At 45.3% G+C, this 12,798-nt stretch overlaps 2 protein-coding genes across 2 annotated transcripts in view; both read left to right on the top strand.

The window, feature by feature from the left end:
* On the top strand, nt 789–2,150 carry LOC107632883 (serine/threonine-protein phosphatase 7 long form homolog). The gene is made up of 4 exons (XM_016336522.2): nt 789–887; nt 969–1,492; nt 1,609–1,696; nt 1,794–2,150. Exons 1-4 carry the CDS (start codon nt 789–791, stop codon nt 2,148–2,150), a joined length of 1,068 nt encoding a protein of 355 aa, XP_016192008.2.
* LOC107632884 overlaps nt 7,978–12,798 on the top strand; it is a 6,105-nt gene continuing 1,284 nt past the window's right edge. The window contains exons 1-3 of the mRNA XM_016336523.1: nt 7,978–8,948; nt 9,064–9,231; nt 9,313–9,464. Coding sequence (XP_016192009.1) covers nt 7,978–8,948; nt 9,064–9,231; nt 9,313–9,464 — 1,291 coding nt within the window. The remainder of the gene's footprint in view (nt 8,949–9,063; nt 9,232–9,312; nt 9,465–12,798) is intronic.

The raw sequence follows: 12,798 nt of genomic DNA, 5'->3' as shown, positions 1-12,798 counted from the left end.
CTCAGAGAAAACGACCCAGATTCTCTCCGAGGAAGACCTGAACGGAATACTCTGCTGATGGGGGACGATCCGGCACGGTTATATTGCTTGGACGGAGTCGCTCATATAGCCGGGGTCATCAACGACGAGGTTAGTACGGAAATATTTTTGATTCTAGCGGTAGTTGTGACTTAGTGGTTTTGCATGTGGGTTAGATGGTGGTTTATGTTAGTGGTTTATGTAGGTGGTTTATGTGAGGGGATTTTGTTGGTGGTTTATGTTAGTAGTTTAAGTTAGCGGTTTAAGTTAGTGGTTTATGTTAGTGGTTTAGGTTGGTGGTTTAGGGTAGTGGTTTATGTTAGTGGTTTAAGTTAGTGGTTTCTGTTAGTGGTTTATGTTGGTGGTTGATGTTACCGATTTTTGTGAGTGATTTATGCAAGCGGTTTATGTGAGTGGTTTAGGGTAGGTGGTTTTCGTTAGTGGTTTTATGTTGGTGATATGTTTGACTTGTTTGATTGTAGTTGTTTTACGCTAGATGTTTCATGTAAACCGGTTTAGTTAAGGTTTTTCTTGTTAGTGGATCTCGTTAAGCCGATTTATGTTAACGGTTTAGTTGTGCGGTATATGAGTTTCTTTTCCAGTTGCTTATCTTTCATGTAATGTTATGCGGTTTTATTTAGCAGAATGGTTTGTTGATGATTTATCGTGTTGCTTACGGTTGTGGTTGGTTTTTAAGCTGGTTTTAACTATGCGGTTCATTTCATGCGCAGCCCCAGCGATGCATTAGGAGCATGCGGCGGTAGCAGGGCATGCGACTTGATGACAGATACGTTCCGTACTTGCAAATGGCAGGTCTATACCATCTTGCAAGGTTGAACGACCGATGGTTTCGGCTAGACGAGGCCCTTGTCAGTGCATTCGTGGAGCGATGGCGTCCCGAGACGCACACGTTTCATATGCCGTTCGGAGAGTGCACTATCACACTCCAGGACGTGGCATACCAGCTGGGTTTGCCAGTGGACGGCCATTACGTGAGCGGGTGCCTGTCAGAGTTCCATATATACATCGAGGGTGGCCACCCAGCCTGGGTCTGGTTCCAGGAGTTGCTCGGAGTTATACCTCCTCCTAGTCAGGTTCAGAAGTACGCAGTGAACTGCAGCTGGTTTCAGGAGACTTTTGGCGAGTGCCCTGAGGATGCAGATGAGGAGACTGTGCGCCGATATGCCCGTGCGTACATCATGATGTTGTTGGGCACGCAACTGTTTGTGGACAAGTCCGGGAACCGGATTCACATCAGATGGCTTCCGTACGTAGCGAGGCTGGAGGAGCTGGGTACCTACAGCTGGGGTTCTGCAGCACTGGCTTGGTTGTACCGGTGCATGTGCCGAGTGGCGAACAGACATGTCGTCAAGTTAGCGGGCCCGCTTCAGCTACTTCAGTCTTGGATCTTTTGGTGCTTTCCTCGGTTTAGGCCTGCAGGATATGAGACGTTCAGCTGGCCGTTGGCCTCGAGGTACTAGAAACGGCCTTATCTATTTCAATTTTACACACAACACTGCATTTCATTAATAGTCTATTGCATACTCTAAACACATATTTCAGTTGATGTAACACATGTGTATGTTGCAGATGGTCAGATTACAACCCTTCCGGGAGCGAGAAGGGTCCTAGAGTGGCGATGTGGAGGCTCAGGATAGACCGGTTACAGGACAGGGAGGTGAGTATGCAAGTTAACAAATGTCCTTTTATAAGCAAGCTTTTCGAGTTGGTTCCAACAGTTGCCCTGACAAGGGTGGGTTCCTTGTGTTGTGCAGTTTATATGGATGCCGTACAGTAGCCCCGACGTACTTCAGGTTCTGCATCCGGAGGTTTTGGAGCCTCGGCATATGGCGTTGTGGCGCTCTGTGACCGCGCTGATCTACTTTGCTGTCATAGAGTGGCATCAGATAGATCGTGTTCTTCCGCAGTTTGGAGGGGTACAGCCCCCTCCGCTTCCCGCACTGAACATTGACTTTCTGATGTCCAAGGACGGGAGAGGTGGCGATCGGTGGTTCCCGTCTTATTTGCAGAAGTGGCATCTCTACTGGGACTCTCGTCAGGAGAGTGTGCTGAGGTTCGACGTTGTTGCCGACCCCGGACCGTCGCATGAGTTCCTTGAGTGGTGGAGTTAGCATGGGAAGAGGTTCTTGTCTCCGGACACGTAGCTGGGGGATCCGAGAGCAGTTCCGGTTCCAGTTGAGGCGTCACAGCGGGGTCCGGGGCGAGTTCCTGACATGGATCGTCCTGAGGACGTGCCGGACAGGCGTAGGGTTGAGAGGAGGATGGGTGTGGGGACACGGCGGAGCCAGCGTGAGTTTAGGTGGCCTGATCATGCTATGGACGATGATCACGACGCCGGTCCCGTTAGAGGTGGACGACGATTCCAGGGAGGTAGGGCGAGGGGGCGTGCTGACCGTGGGGACGACAACGATGATCAGCATGGGCACGTTGGCGGGGGTGGTTCAGGGGCTGTTGCAGCTGTGGGTACTAGTACACACGATGGTGGTCATGGGGGTGAGTGGTATGGTACAGGGATGGGTGACGGGGCTGACACGGGTGACGCTGGACTTGGATCGGCCCTCTTGGACATTACTTCGTTGGTGTGCCAGCCGATGACCAACCTGAACAGGGGGTACACCTTGGGTTATCCCGGGGTCACAGTGGTCAGACTTTATTGGGTCAGACACGCTTGTTGGGGACTTTGGGAGTCCACGCTTCCTAGAGGAGATCACCGCCATCATGCAGGGGGACGTCACTCCCCGCAGTGGTGGTCAGACCTCAGGCACACAGGCCCCGTTAGATGTTGATCTGAACGAGCCTCCATCGTCATCCGGTGGTCACCAGTTCGGTCTCGGAGGTACCCCTCCATCCGCCTTCACCGCTGCATCACAGTCTGTCGCAGGGCTGGCTGCGGCACCCCTGCATGTTGCGCCACCTGCACAGCCTGCCCCGCAGGAGGATGGGGATGACATCGAGGATGAGAAGCCGTTTATCCGCCGAGGTCAGAGGGCACGGGTAGCCCATCGCTGTGGTACTGGATCGCATCTGTTTAGATGATTCACGTTTCATGTATTTTGTTCCCTATGGTTCAATCATCTATGATAGTGATATGTACTTTTCTTGTTATGTTGTAGTCTATTTACCTATGTTATTTGTTATTTGTATTGTGGGACATTGACTATTTATAATCATTGAATCATGAAACAGTTTAGTGTTTACCTTTGCATATTAAAATTTGCATCGACGGAACTTGTAGCAGTATTCATAATGAAAGACAACATATTCATTACTACTCGCAACAATCAAAGTACAATGTATAAAGATCAAACAGTTACATACGTGCTCAAACATTGCATCTAACAGGAAAACTAAAATGTAAATAATACTAACACTAACAACATGCCCACTAATGGCACCCTGTCTGAGACGATCCTCCTAGCTGTGGGCAACAACGTCGTGTGTGTCCGGGTTGGCGACATAGGCCGCACCTCTTTGGCCGATTCGGATCTGCCTCGTCCATATTCGTCCGTATCCTTGTGGATCTAGGATGACCCTCTCTCGCACGCCTCCTGTCAGGGTCTGGAATCACCGTGGTCCCGTTGTAAGGTGGCCAGAAGCCCTCCGAGATCGGAGGTGTGAATTTCATCTGATACACACTGAACACCGAGCTAATCTGATAGACGCTGTGAACGTAAGAGGTCCAGGTGACCCGTGAGTAGGCACAGCATGCAAGTGCATGCTGACACGGGAAATGAAGTGCCTGGAAGTACCCGCAGTCACATGTCCGCGAGGCAAGCGATACTCTGTAGGTACCCAAGGAGAAAGAACCAGTCGGAGTGGTCTCTGCTACGGTGAACTCGGAGTTATCCCGGTCATACAACGTCACCGTGAAGTACCTGGCCGTCTTCAAGTTGGCCTCAATACACTTCACCAAATGCTGACTGAATTGTTGTCCGGTTCCCATCTGGGCCTCAGCCTCTGTCCCCTTGCGAACAAAGAGTTCCGCAAGCCTATAATATTTTGCCTTCACCAGGGATGCTACAGGGAGATTTCTGACCCCCTTGAGGATTGAGTTCACACACTCGGAGATGTTCGTCGTCATGTGACCGAATCTCCGCCCCTCATCACGATGCTGAGTCCACAAGGAGTAATCAATCCGGTTCGCCCACTCACACATCGCCGGGTCTTCAGACCACAAAATATCAAACCAGTAATCGAATTCAACCTCGGTCTTCGCATACGCCGTATTCACTAGAAGCCTCCTAGCGTCTTTTCCCTTGAAGATAAGGGCAAAATTAGCCGCTACGTGTCGTATGCAGAATGCAGAGTACGCAGATGGCGGTAACCAACCTCCGTCAGGGCCTCAAGCGCAGCCTTGATGCCGTTGTGCCTGTCCAATATAACCAGCAGACCGGGCTGCAGGGTCACGTGCTGTCGAAGGTGCGAGAGAAAGAATGTCCAGGACTCTGCATTCTCACCCTCTACTAGTGCGAATGCGACAGGTAGAATGTTGGAGTTCCCGTCATGTGCAATCGCGATGAGCAACGTTCCCCCATACTTCCCATACAAATGTGTGCCGTCAATGCTGACTAGCGGCTTGCAATGACGGAATGCCTCGATGCACGGAGGGAAAGTCCAGAAAAGTCTGTGGAAATACACTTGAGACTCGTCCACCTGTCCTCCAACTCGAACCGGGCTCGTCCTGAGGACCGCAACACTTCTAGGCATCGTCAGCTGGACACCCAACACCCACCTAGGTATGTCGTTGTATGACTCATCCCAGTCACCGTAGATGAGGGCAATAGCCTTCTGCTTTGCCATCCATACCCTCCTGTAAGTCGGCCTAAAACCAAAGTGCGCTGCCGTGGCGTTTAGGAGCACCTTTATGCTCACGGATGCGTCAGCCCTAACCATTGGCATAATGAACGCCGAAATCACATGATAATCCAAACTCCTGTGGTCACTTGAGATGGATGTGGCCAGGCAAGTGTGAGGTCCGTTGTACCGTTTGACCTCCCAAACCCCCTTGCGCTTCCGGAGACTCAGTCGAATCAACCATGTGCACCCATTCCCAAACTCGAAACACTTGCCCACATACCGGCGGTGATCGGACTCCAGCACCTTGTACTGTACCCCTCGCCGGATGCTGTAACTCTTCACACTTAACAGGGCCTCGTCTTTATCCTGGAATTGCTGACCAACCTAGAACTCTATCAGACCAGCAGTCCCTTCCGCATCTCTAGCTCCGAATCCAACAGCGTGCCCTAAAACCCCCTCATGCCTCATGGCGTCCAGGTCCAACGAGAAAAAATGTGGTGGATACTGCTGTGTGCTAGAGCTAGAACCACCGCCCGCCAATGCAGGACCAGTCGCTCCAACCTCGTCGCCGCTGTCATCCTCAATCGTATCCGGCTCGACGTCGTCCTCATCTGCATCACCCAAGACTCTGTCTCCGACGCCAACCGGTGGAACGCCCTCTAAAGCGTTCGGCAGAATATCAAAGGATCCTATCTCGTCGCCTACGCCGTCATTCAGATCAACAGCAAAAGACGGGGAGGCGACAAGTTGGACCGCTGGCTCGTACACTGGGATGGAGGAAGAAGCCACGGCAGCCCTGGAACTGGAACCAGCTGCCATGGCTACATTGGTGGTATTCCGGTTGGAACCCCCTGAGCTGGATACCACATCAATCAGCTTTGCGAGCAATTCTGGTGTCCTCACCTCCGGAAACTGCCTCCGACAAAGAAACATGACTTGCAGGTCCTCATCACTACCAATCGTGAGACAATCATACTTCACCGTATCGTGCAGGATCGTGACTGGAATGCGATAGAAAAACTTCTTAACCCGCTTCGCACCTTCCAGGCCAAGTTTCATCAGCACAGATCTAACAAGGTCATCATAGCTTGTCGTTGGATTCACGACAATACAGAGAGGATCCTTATCTGTGAACTTCACTCTGGAACGAGTTTTCCTCTTAATGGATCCTCTGTGGTGAACCAGAACAACAAAACTCTCCTCACTAGCCATCTTACTGGTTTAATGAGACCAACTCACGCTTAGAACGGTTATATAGAGGTCTCTCTCCCACTAATTCGAACCGGCCCGGTTTGAATTATGGTTTGTGTAATTCGAACCAGCCCAGTTCGAATTACTCAGGCCGGACTCTCTCTATAATTCGAACCTCCCTGGTTCGATTTATGAAGAAAATTTAGGTAGTAGTTCGAACCATATTGGTTCGAATTACATTCAAAGCTCCTCTCCACCTAATTCGAACCACCCTGGTTCGAATTACATAAAAATAGCTTCTGGCTTATTGCTGAAATGATTTTCAGTTTGGCGTATTTACGTTACACATTTCTTGCCTTGGCTTATTAGGGTTTTTTACCCTAAATTTAATGTATATTATAAAATTTACAATTACATTATTTTTATAACTAGAGCTTTTTTTAAGGAGAGTAAAGTGCCTGAAGCCTGCACAACAAGAAGGATCCACCCCTACAAAAAAATTTTAGAATACTAACGGATTTTATGGAATAAAAAAATCGGTCATTAATAATTTAATATAATAATCAATTTAAGCGACAAATTTTAATTTTATTCGTCATATAAAACTCAATTAGTGGCACAATTAGCCATTAATTTTATCACTAAAAACTATTTTACTCAGCAACATAAAACAAAAGTAAAATATTATTGGTTGTTAAATTAGTCACTATTTTTATTGTTAGTGACTAATTTACTAACCAACATAAAAATTAAGTTGAAAAATATTAATCAGTCTATAAATTAATGGCTAATAATTAAAGATCAATATATTTAGTAATGTTTAGAAAAATTAATATTTTTTATGGTTTTTCACGGTATTCTCCAACCCGACAGGTCAAGGACTAATTCGTCGCGGTATTAAGTCGTTGGTCAATGAATTGCTGCATGCACAATGTGGGATTTGAACCCCCCGACAATTACTTAAGTAGACTAGTGAGCTAACCACTAGACCAACCCAACTTGGTTAAAATTAATATTTTTTATTTAAGAATAAGCAAGACGGAGTAGACCCAAAAATCTCAAAAAGGTGTGTAATAATATTTTAAAATGATTATTAGTTCATGGAATATTTGGGGGTTAGGGGGTGATGGGAAGCTGAGAATGGTGAAAGAACTTAAGAGGAAGCATAGGTTGGATATGTTAGGTTTGGTTGAGACTAAGAGACAGTTAGTAACAAGGTTTGATGTTGTGAATATATAGGGGAACGGTTGTGTGGGGTGGGAGTATGTGGAGTCTGCTGGTGCATCTGGTGGGTTGTTACTAATGTGGGATGATGGCTTTTTTAAAATAAGAAATTGATATAAAGGTGAGTGATGGCTATGTGTTGAAGGGGTACTGTCACAGAATACTATTAACTGCGCCTTTTTCTTGGTTTATGGTGCTCACACTAGAGATGAAAAACTTGTTGTGTGGGAGGAGCTGAGTTACATGGCTGGTTTATGCCCAGGCGCCTGTTGCTTTCTTGGAGACTTCAATGAGATTGGACAAGTGGAAGAAAGGCGAGGCTTAGAAACCTTACCTTTGTCGGCACAAGATTATCAGAATTGGGTACATGACATGGGTTTGGTGGACCTACCGATTTCTGACCGTAAGTTTACATGGTTCAGAGGACAGTCGTGCAGCCGTATTGACAGAGCTTTGGTTAGCTTGAAATGGCTTGAGGCATTTCCGGAGACTTGCCTGAGAGGTGCTCCACGGGGCTTGTCAGATCATTGCCCTATCATAGTGGAAGAGAAGAGGCTGCGAGACGGACCGAGGCCATTCCGAAGTCTGGATTCATGGTTTACTCATGAGGAATTTTTAAGGATGGTCAAGGAGGAATGGAGAGGGCTGGGGGAGATACCATTCACTGATAAACTGAGGGCGTTGACGGTTCCTTTGGGGAGATAGCATAGAGACAACTTTGGTGATATGGACAAGAAAATTTTGAAGTTTGAGGAAGAGATTCAGAAGATTGATGACATGGTCAGTAATGGGAGCTATGATGGGATAGTGGAGGCAAGACGGAAGGCGCTAGTGGCTTGTTCTGAGAAATGGTATGTGAGGAAAGAACTACATTGGAAGCAGATGTCAAGGTCGAGGCATGCGAAGGACATGGATAAAAATACGAGGTACTTCCACAACCTAGCTTCTGCCAGACGGAGAAATAATAGGATTGATACTTTAGTCATTAATGGAAGATTGATATGGAATCAAGCTAGGATTAAGCTTGCCATCAGGGAGTTTTATAAAGACTTATATCATCAAGAGAGGTCTCCTGAGATGGGGTTTAGAGATGGTCTGGTGCAAAGGATTAGCGAAGAGGATTCTATTGCTCTAGAGATGCTACCGTCACCTGAGGAGGTTAAAGAGGCGGTGTGGGATTGTGAATCGTCCAAGGCTCCAGGATGTGACGGTTACAACATGAACTTCATAAAGAAGTGCTGGGCTGATATAGGTTCGGATTTCACGGTAGCGGTACTTGGCTTCTTCCAATCTTCAAGGTTGCCGCATGATGCTAATATCATGTGGGTGGCGTTGGCCCCCAAGTTCACTGGTGCTAAGGAAATCAAAGATCTGCGTTCGATTAGCATGGTGGGGTGTGTATACAAGGTAATTTCGAAGATGCTGGTTAGGAGAATGAGAGGTGTCATGCCAGGGTTAATAGGTGAAACACAGAGTGCTTTTGTTAAGGGTCGGAAGATTCATGACGGAGTTCTAATCGCATGCGAAACGGTTCAGTGGATCAAACAGAGGAAGAAGAAAGCGGCAGTAATAAAGCTCGACTTTCAGAAAGCATATGACAGAGTCAAGTGGAGCTTTGTAGACCTTGTCTTACAGAAGATGGGATTTGGTCAAAGATGGAGGGGGTGGGTTATGGAGTGTGTGAGCACGTCCTCTATGTCAGTGCTGATAAATGGCTCGCCGTCCAAGCCGTTCAAGATGGAAAGGGGCCTGCGACAAAGGGGATCCTCTATCCCTTTTTCTATTCGTATTTGTTGTTAATGTCCTACATAGGATGATTGGAGAGGCTGTGAGAAATGGTCGCATATCGCCGTTGCTGGTTGGGAGAGATCATATTGAGCTGTCGTACCTACAGTTTGCAGATGATACTGTCTTATTCTGTCCTCCTGATGAAGAGACAATCAAGAACTATAGGAGGCTGCTTCGATGCTTTCAGTTGATGTCAGGTCTAAGTATTAACTTTGATAAATCTAGCCTGATCCCATTTAACTGTGATGAGTAGTGGGTACAATGTATGTGCAGTGTGTTGGAATGTAAGCAAGCCAATCTACCAGTTAAATATCTGGGCATATCGCTAGGAGCAAACCCAAGGATGGTTAAGACATGGAAGCCAGTAATAGACAAAGTGGAGGAAAAGCTTAGCCTCTGGAAGGCCAAGATCCTGAATAAGGCAGGTAAGTTGGTGCTTATCAAAGCTGTATTAAATAGCTTACCGGTTTATTATCTGAGCCTGTATAAGATGCCAAAAGCTATTGCAGAGAAACTAATTTCCTTGCAGAGGAGATTTCTATGGAGTAAAGAGGATGGTAAGAGCGGTATGGCTTTGGTTAAGTGAGAAGTGGTTCAGACTCCTAAAAAGCTAGCTGGATTGGGGGTTGGAGATGCCATGATACGAAATTCAGCTCTGCTGTTTAAATGGTGGTGGAGGTTCTCTAAAGAGGAGTGTCCATTGTGGAAGAAGGTTGTCTGTTCCTGTAACAACCTGAATCCAAACGAGCTCCTATCATCCCAAGAACTACCTATTCGAGGAGGCTCGTGGAAGGATATTTGTCAGCTACAGTTTAAGAATCAAGAACTCAGGCAGAAGATGATTACTGGGTTGTCCATGGAGGTGGGTGATGGGAGATGAACTCGATTTTGGGAGGATGTCTGGATTCATGGAGGTTCTTTGAAAGACCGCTTTCCAAGGCTCTTTGATGAGCGGATAATTTATACGCTTTTTGACATTATTTTTAGTATGTTTTTAGTAGGATCTAGTTACTTTTAGGGATGTTTTCATTAGTTTTTATGTTAAATTCACATTTTTGGACTTTACTATGAGTTTGTGTGTTTTTCTGTGATTTCAGGTATTTTCTGGCTGAAATTGAGGGACTTGAGCAAAAATCAGATTCAGAGGTTGAAGAAGGACTGTTGATGCTGTTGGATTCTGACCTCCCTGCACTCAAAGTGGATTTTCTGGAGCTACAGAACTCGAAATGGCGCGCTTACAATTGAGTTGGAAAGTAGACATCCAGGGCTTTCCAGCAATATATAATAGTCCATACTTTGGCCAAGAATAGATGACGTAAACTGGCGTTCAACGGCAGCTTTCTGCCCAAATCTGGCGTCCAGCTCCAGAAAAGGAGCCAAAACCAGAGTTGAACGCCCAAACTGGCACAAAAGCTGGCGTTCAACTCCAAGAAGGACCTCTACACGTGCAACACTCAAAGCTCAGCCCAAGCACACACCAAGTGAGCCCCGGAAGTGGATTTATGCATCAATTACTTACTCATGTAAACCCTGACGAGCTCCAAACTCGCGATTACTGGGCGTTAGTGACAGACACAAAAGGATAGTAAATCCTATTCCAGCATGATCGAGAACCGACAGATGAATAGCCGTGCCGTGACAGGGTGCGTTGACCATTTTCACTAAGAGGATAAGATGAAGTCATTGACAAGGGTGATGCCTCCAAACGATTAGCCGTGCCGTGACAGGGCATTGGATCATTTTCCCGAGAGATGACCGAAAGTAGCCATTGACAGTGGTGATGTATCACATAAAGCCAGCCATGGAAAGGAGTAAGACTGATTGGATGAAGATAGCAGGAAAGCAGAGGTTCAGAGGAACGAAAGCATCTCCATTCGCTTATCTGAAATTCTCACCAATGAATTACATAAGTATTTCTATCCCTATTTTATTATATTATTTTCGAAAACTCTATAACCATTTGATATCCGCCTGACTGAGATTTACAAGGTGACCATAGCTTGCTTCATACCGACAATCTCCGTGGGATTCGACCCTTACTCACGTAAGGTATTACTTGGACGACCCAGTGCACTTGCTGGTTAGTTATGCGACGTTGTGAAGATATGTTTAAACCATGGTCCTGTGCATCCGTTTTTGGTGCCATTGCCAGGGAATCAATTTCGAACAACAATTCACAACCCGAGTAGCAATTTCGCATACCAAGTTTTTGGCGCCGTTGCCGGGGATTGTTCGAGTTTGGACAACTGACGGTTCATCTTGTTGCTCAGATTAGGTAATTTTCTTTTTGTTTTCCTTTCAAAAATTTTTCAAAAACCTTTCAAAAATTTCTCACTTGTTTTCGAAAAAAAAATGTTTTCAAAAATTTTATTTTTCTTTAGAATTTTTAAGAATGAATTCTAGTGTTTCATGAAGCATGTTGAAGCCTATCTGGCTGTAAAGCCATACCCAAACTGCTTTGGAATTGGTCTTCAACTAATCACCTCAATGGAGTCATACCCAATTCTTCTGGATAAGGCATGTTAGGCTTGTCATGTCTGAATTACACTCATATTTTTATTAAAGCTTGGCTGGCTATTAAGCCATGCCTGACCCTTTGATTGGAGCTTTAAGACTAACATGGCAAGATTCCTAGAATTCATATTAAAAATTTTGAAATCCTTATTTTTATTTTTCACAATAATTTTTGAAAAAAAAATAATAAATAAAAATACAAAAAAAATTAGAAAATCATAAAAATCAAAAATATTTTTGTGTTTCTTGTTTGAGTCTTGAGTCATGTCATAAGTTTGGTGTCACTTGCATATGCATCTAGCATTTTTTCGAAAATATCATGCATTCATAGTGTTCTTCATGATCTTCAAGTTGTTCTTGGTTAGTCTTCTTGTTTGATCTTGATGATTTGTTTGTTTTGTGTTGTATAGTGTTTTTCATATGCATTCTTGAATTCTTAGTGTCTAAGCATTAAAGAATTCTAAGTTTGGTGTCTTGCATGTTTTCGAAAAAAATACTAACCTTTTTCAAAAGCTATTTTCAAAAATCACTAACTCTTTTTCAAAAATTATTTTCGAAAATTCTCCCTCTCCCATCTTATTCTATTTATTTATTCATTTACTAACATCTCATCTCACATCTCTACCCTCCTCACAGTTGTGTTTCTTCCATTACATTACATTCTTTGTCTCCCTCTTTTCTCCCACTCACAAAGGGATCCCTATACTGTGGTATAAAAGATCTCTATTATTATTATTTTTCTGTGCCCTCTTCTTTGTCATATGAACAGAAGCAAGGACAAGAATATTCTTGTTGAAGCAGATCCAGAACCTGAAAGGACTCTGAAGAGAAAATTAAGAGAAGCTAAATTACAACAATCCAGAGATAACCTTTCAGAAATTTCCGAACAGGAAGAGGAGATGGCAGCCGAAAATAATAATAATGCAAGGAGGATGCTTGGTGACTTTACTGCACCTAATTCCAATGAGGTTGAAGAAGGACTGCTGATTCTGTTGGATTCTGACCTCCCTGCACTCAAAGTAAATTTTCTGGAGCTACAGAACTCAAAATGGTGCGCTTCCAATTTCGTTGAAAAGTAGACATCCAGGGCTTTCCAGAAATATATAATAGTTCATACTTTGGCCAAGAATAGACGACGTAAACTGGTGTTCAACGCCAGCTTTCTGCCCAAATCTGGCATCCAGCGCCAGAAAAGGAGCCAAAACCAGAGTTGAACGCCCAAACTGGCACAAAAGCTGGCGTTCA

The sequence above is a fragment of the Arachis ipaensis genome, chromosome B03 (assembly GCF_000816755.2).
Source record: "Arachis ipaensis cultivar K30076 chromosome B03, Araip1.1, whole genome shotgun sequence".
NCBI classification, from domain to species: Eukaryota; Viridiplantae; Streptophyta; class Magnoliopsida; order Fabales; family Fabaceae; genus Arachis; species Arachis ipaensis.
This window is presented reverse-complemented; position numbering and strand designations above follow the sequence as displayed.

What these genes read in the sequence shown, in the direction of transcription:
- LOC107632883 (XM_016336522.2), top strand. Translation starts at nt 789, where the DNA reads ATGCGACTTGATGACAGATACGTTCCGTACTTGCAAATGGCAGGTCTA. An exon ending in AGCTGGCCGTTGGCCTCGAG is followed by an intron (nt 1,493 to 1,608) that starts GTACTAGAAACG and finishes TGTATGTTGCAG; the next exon opens with ATGGTCAGATTACAACCCTT. An exon ending in ACCGGTTACAGGACAGGGAG is followed by an intron (nt 1,697 to 1,793) that starts GTGAGTATGCAA and finishes TGTGTTGTGCAG; the next exon opens with TTTATATGGATGCCGTACAG.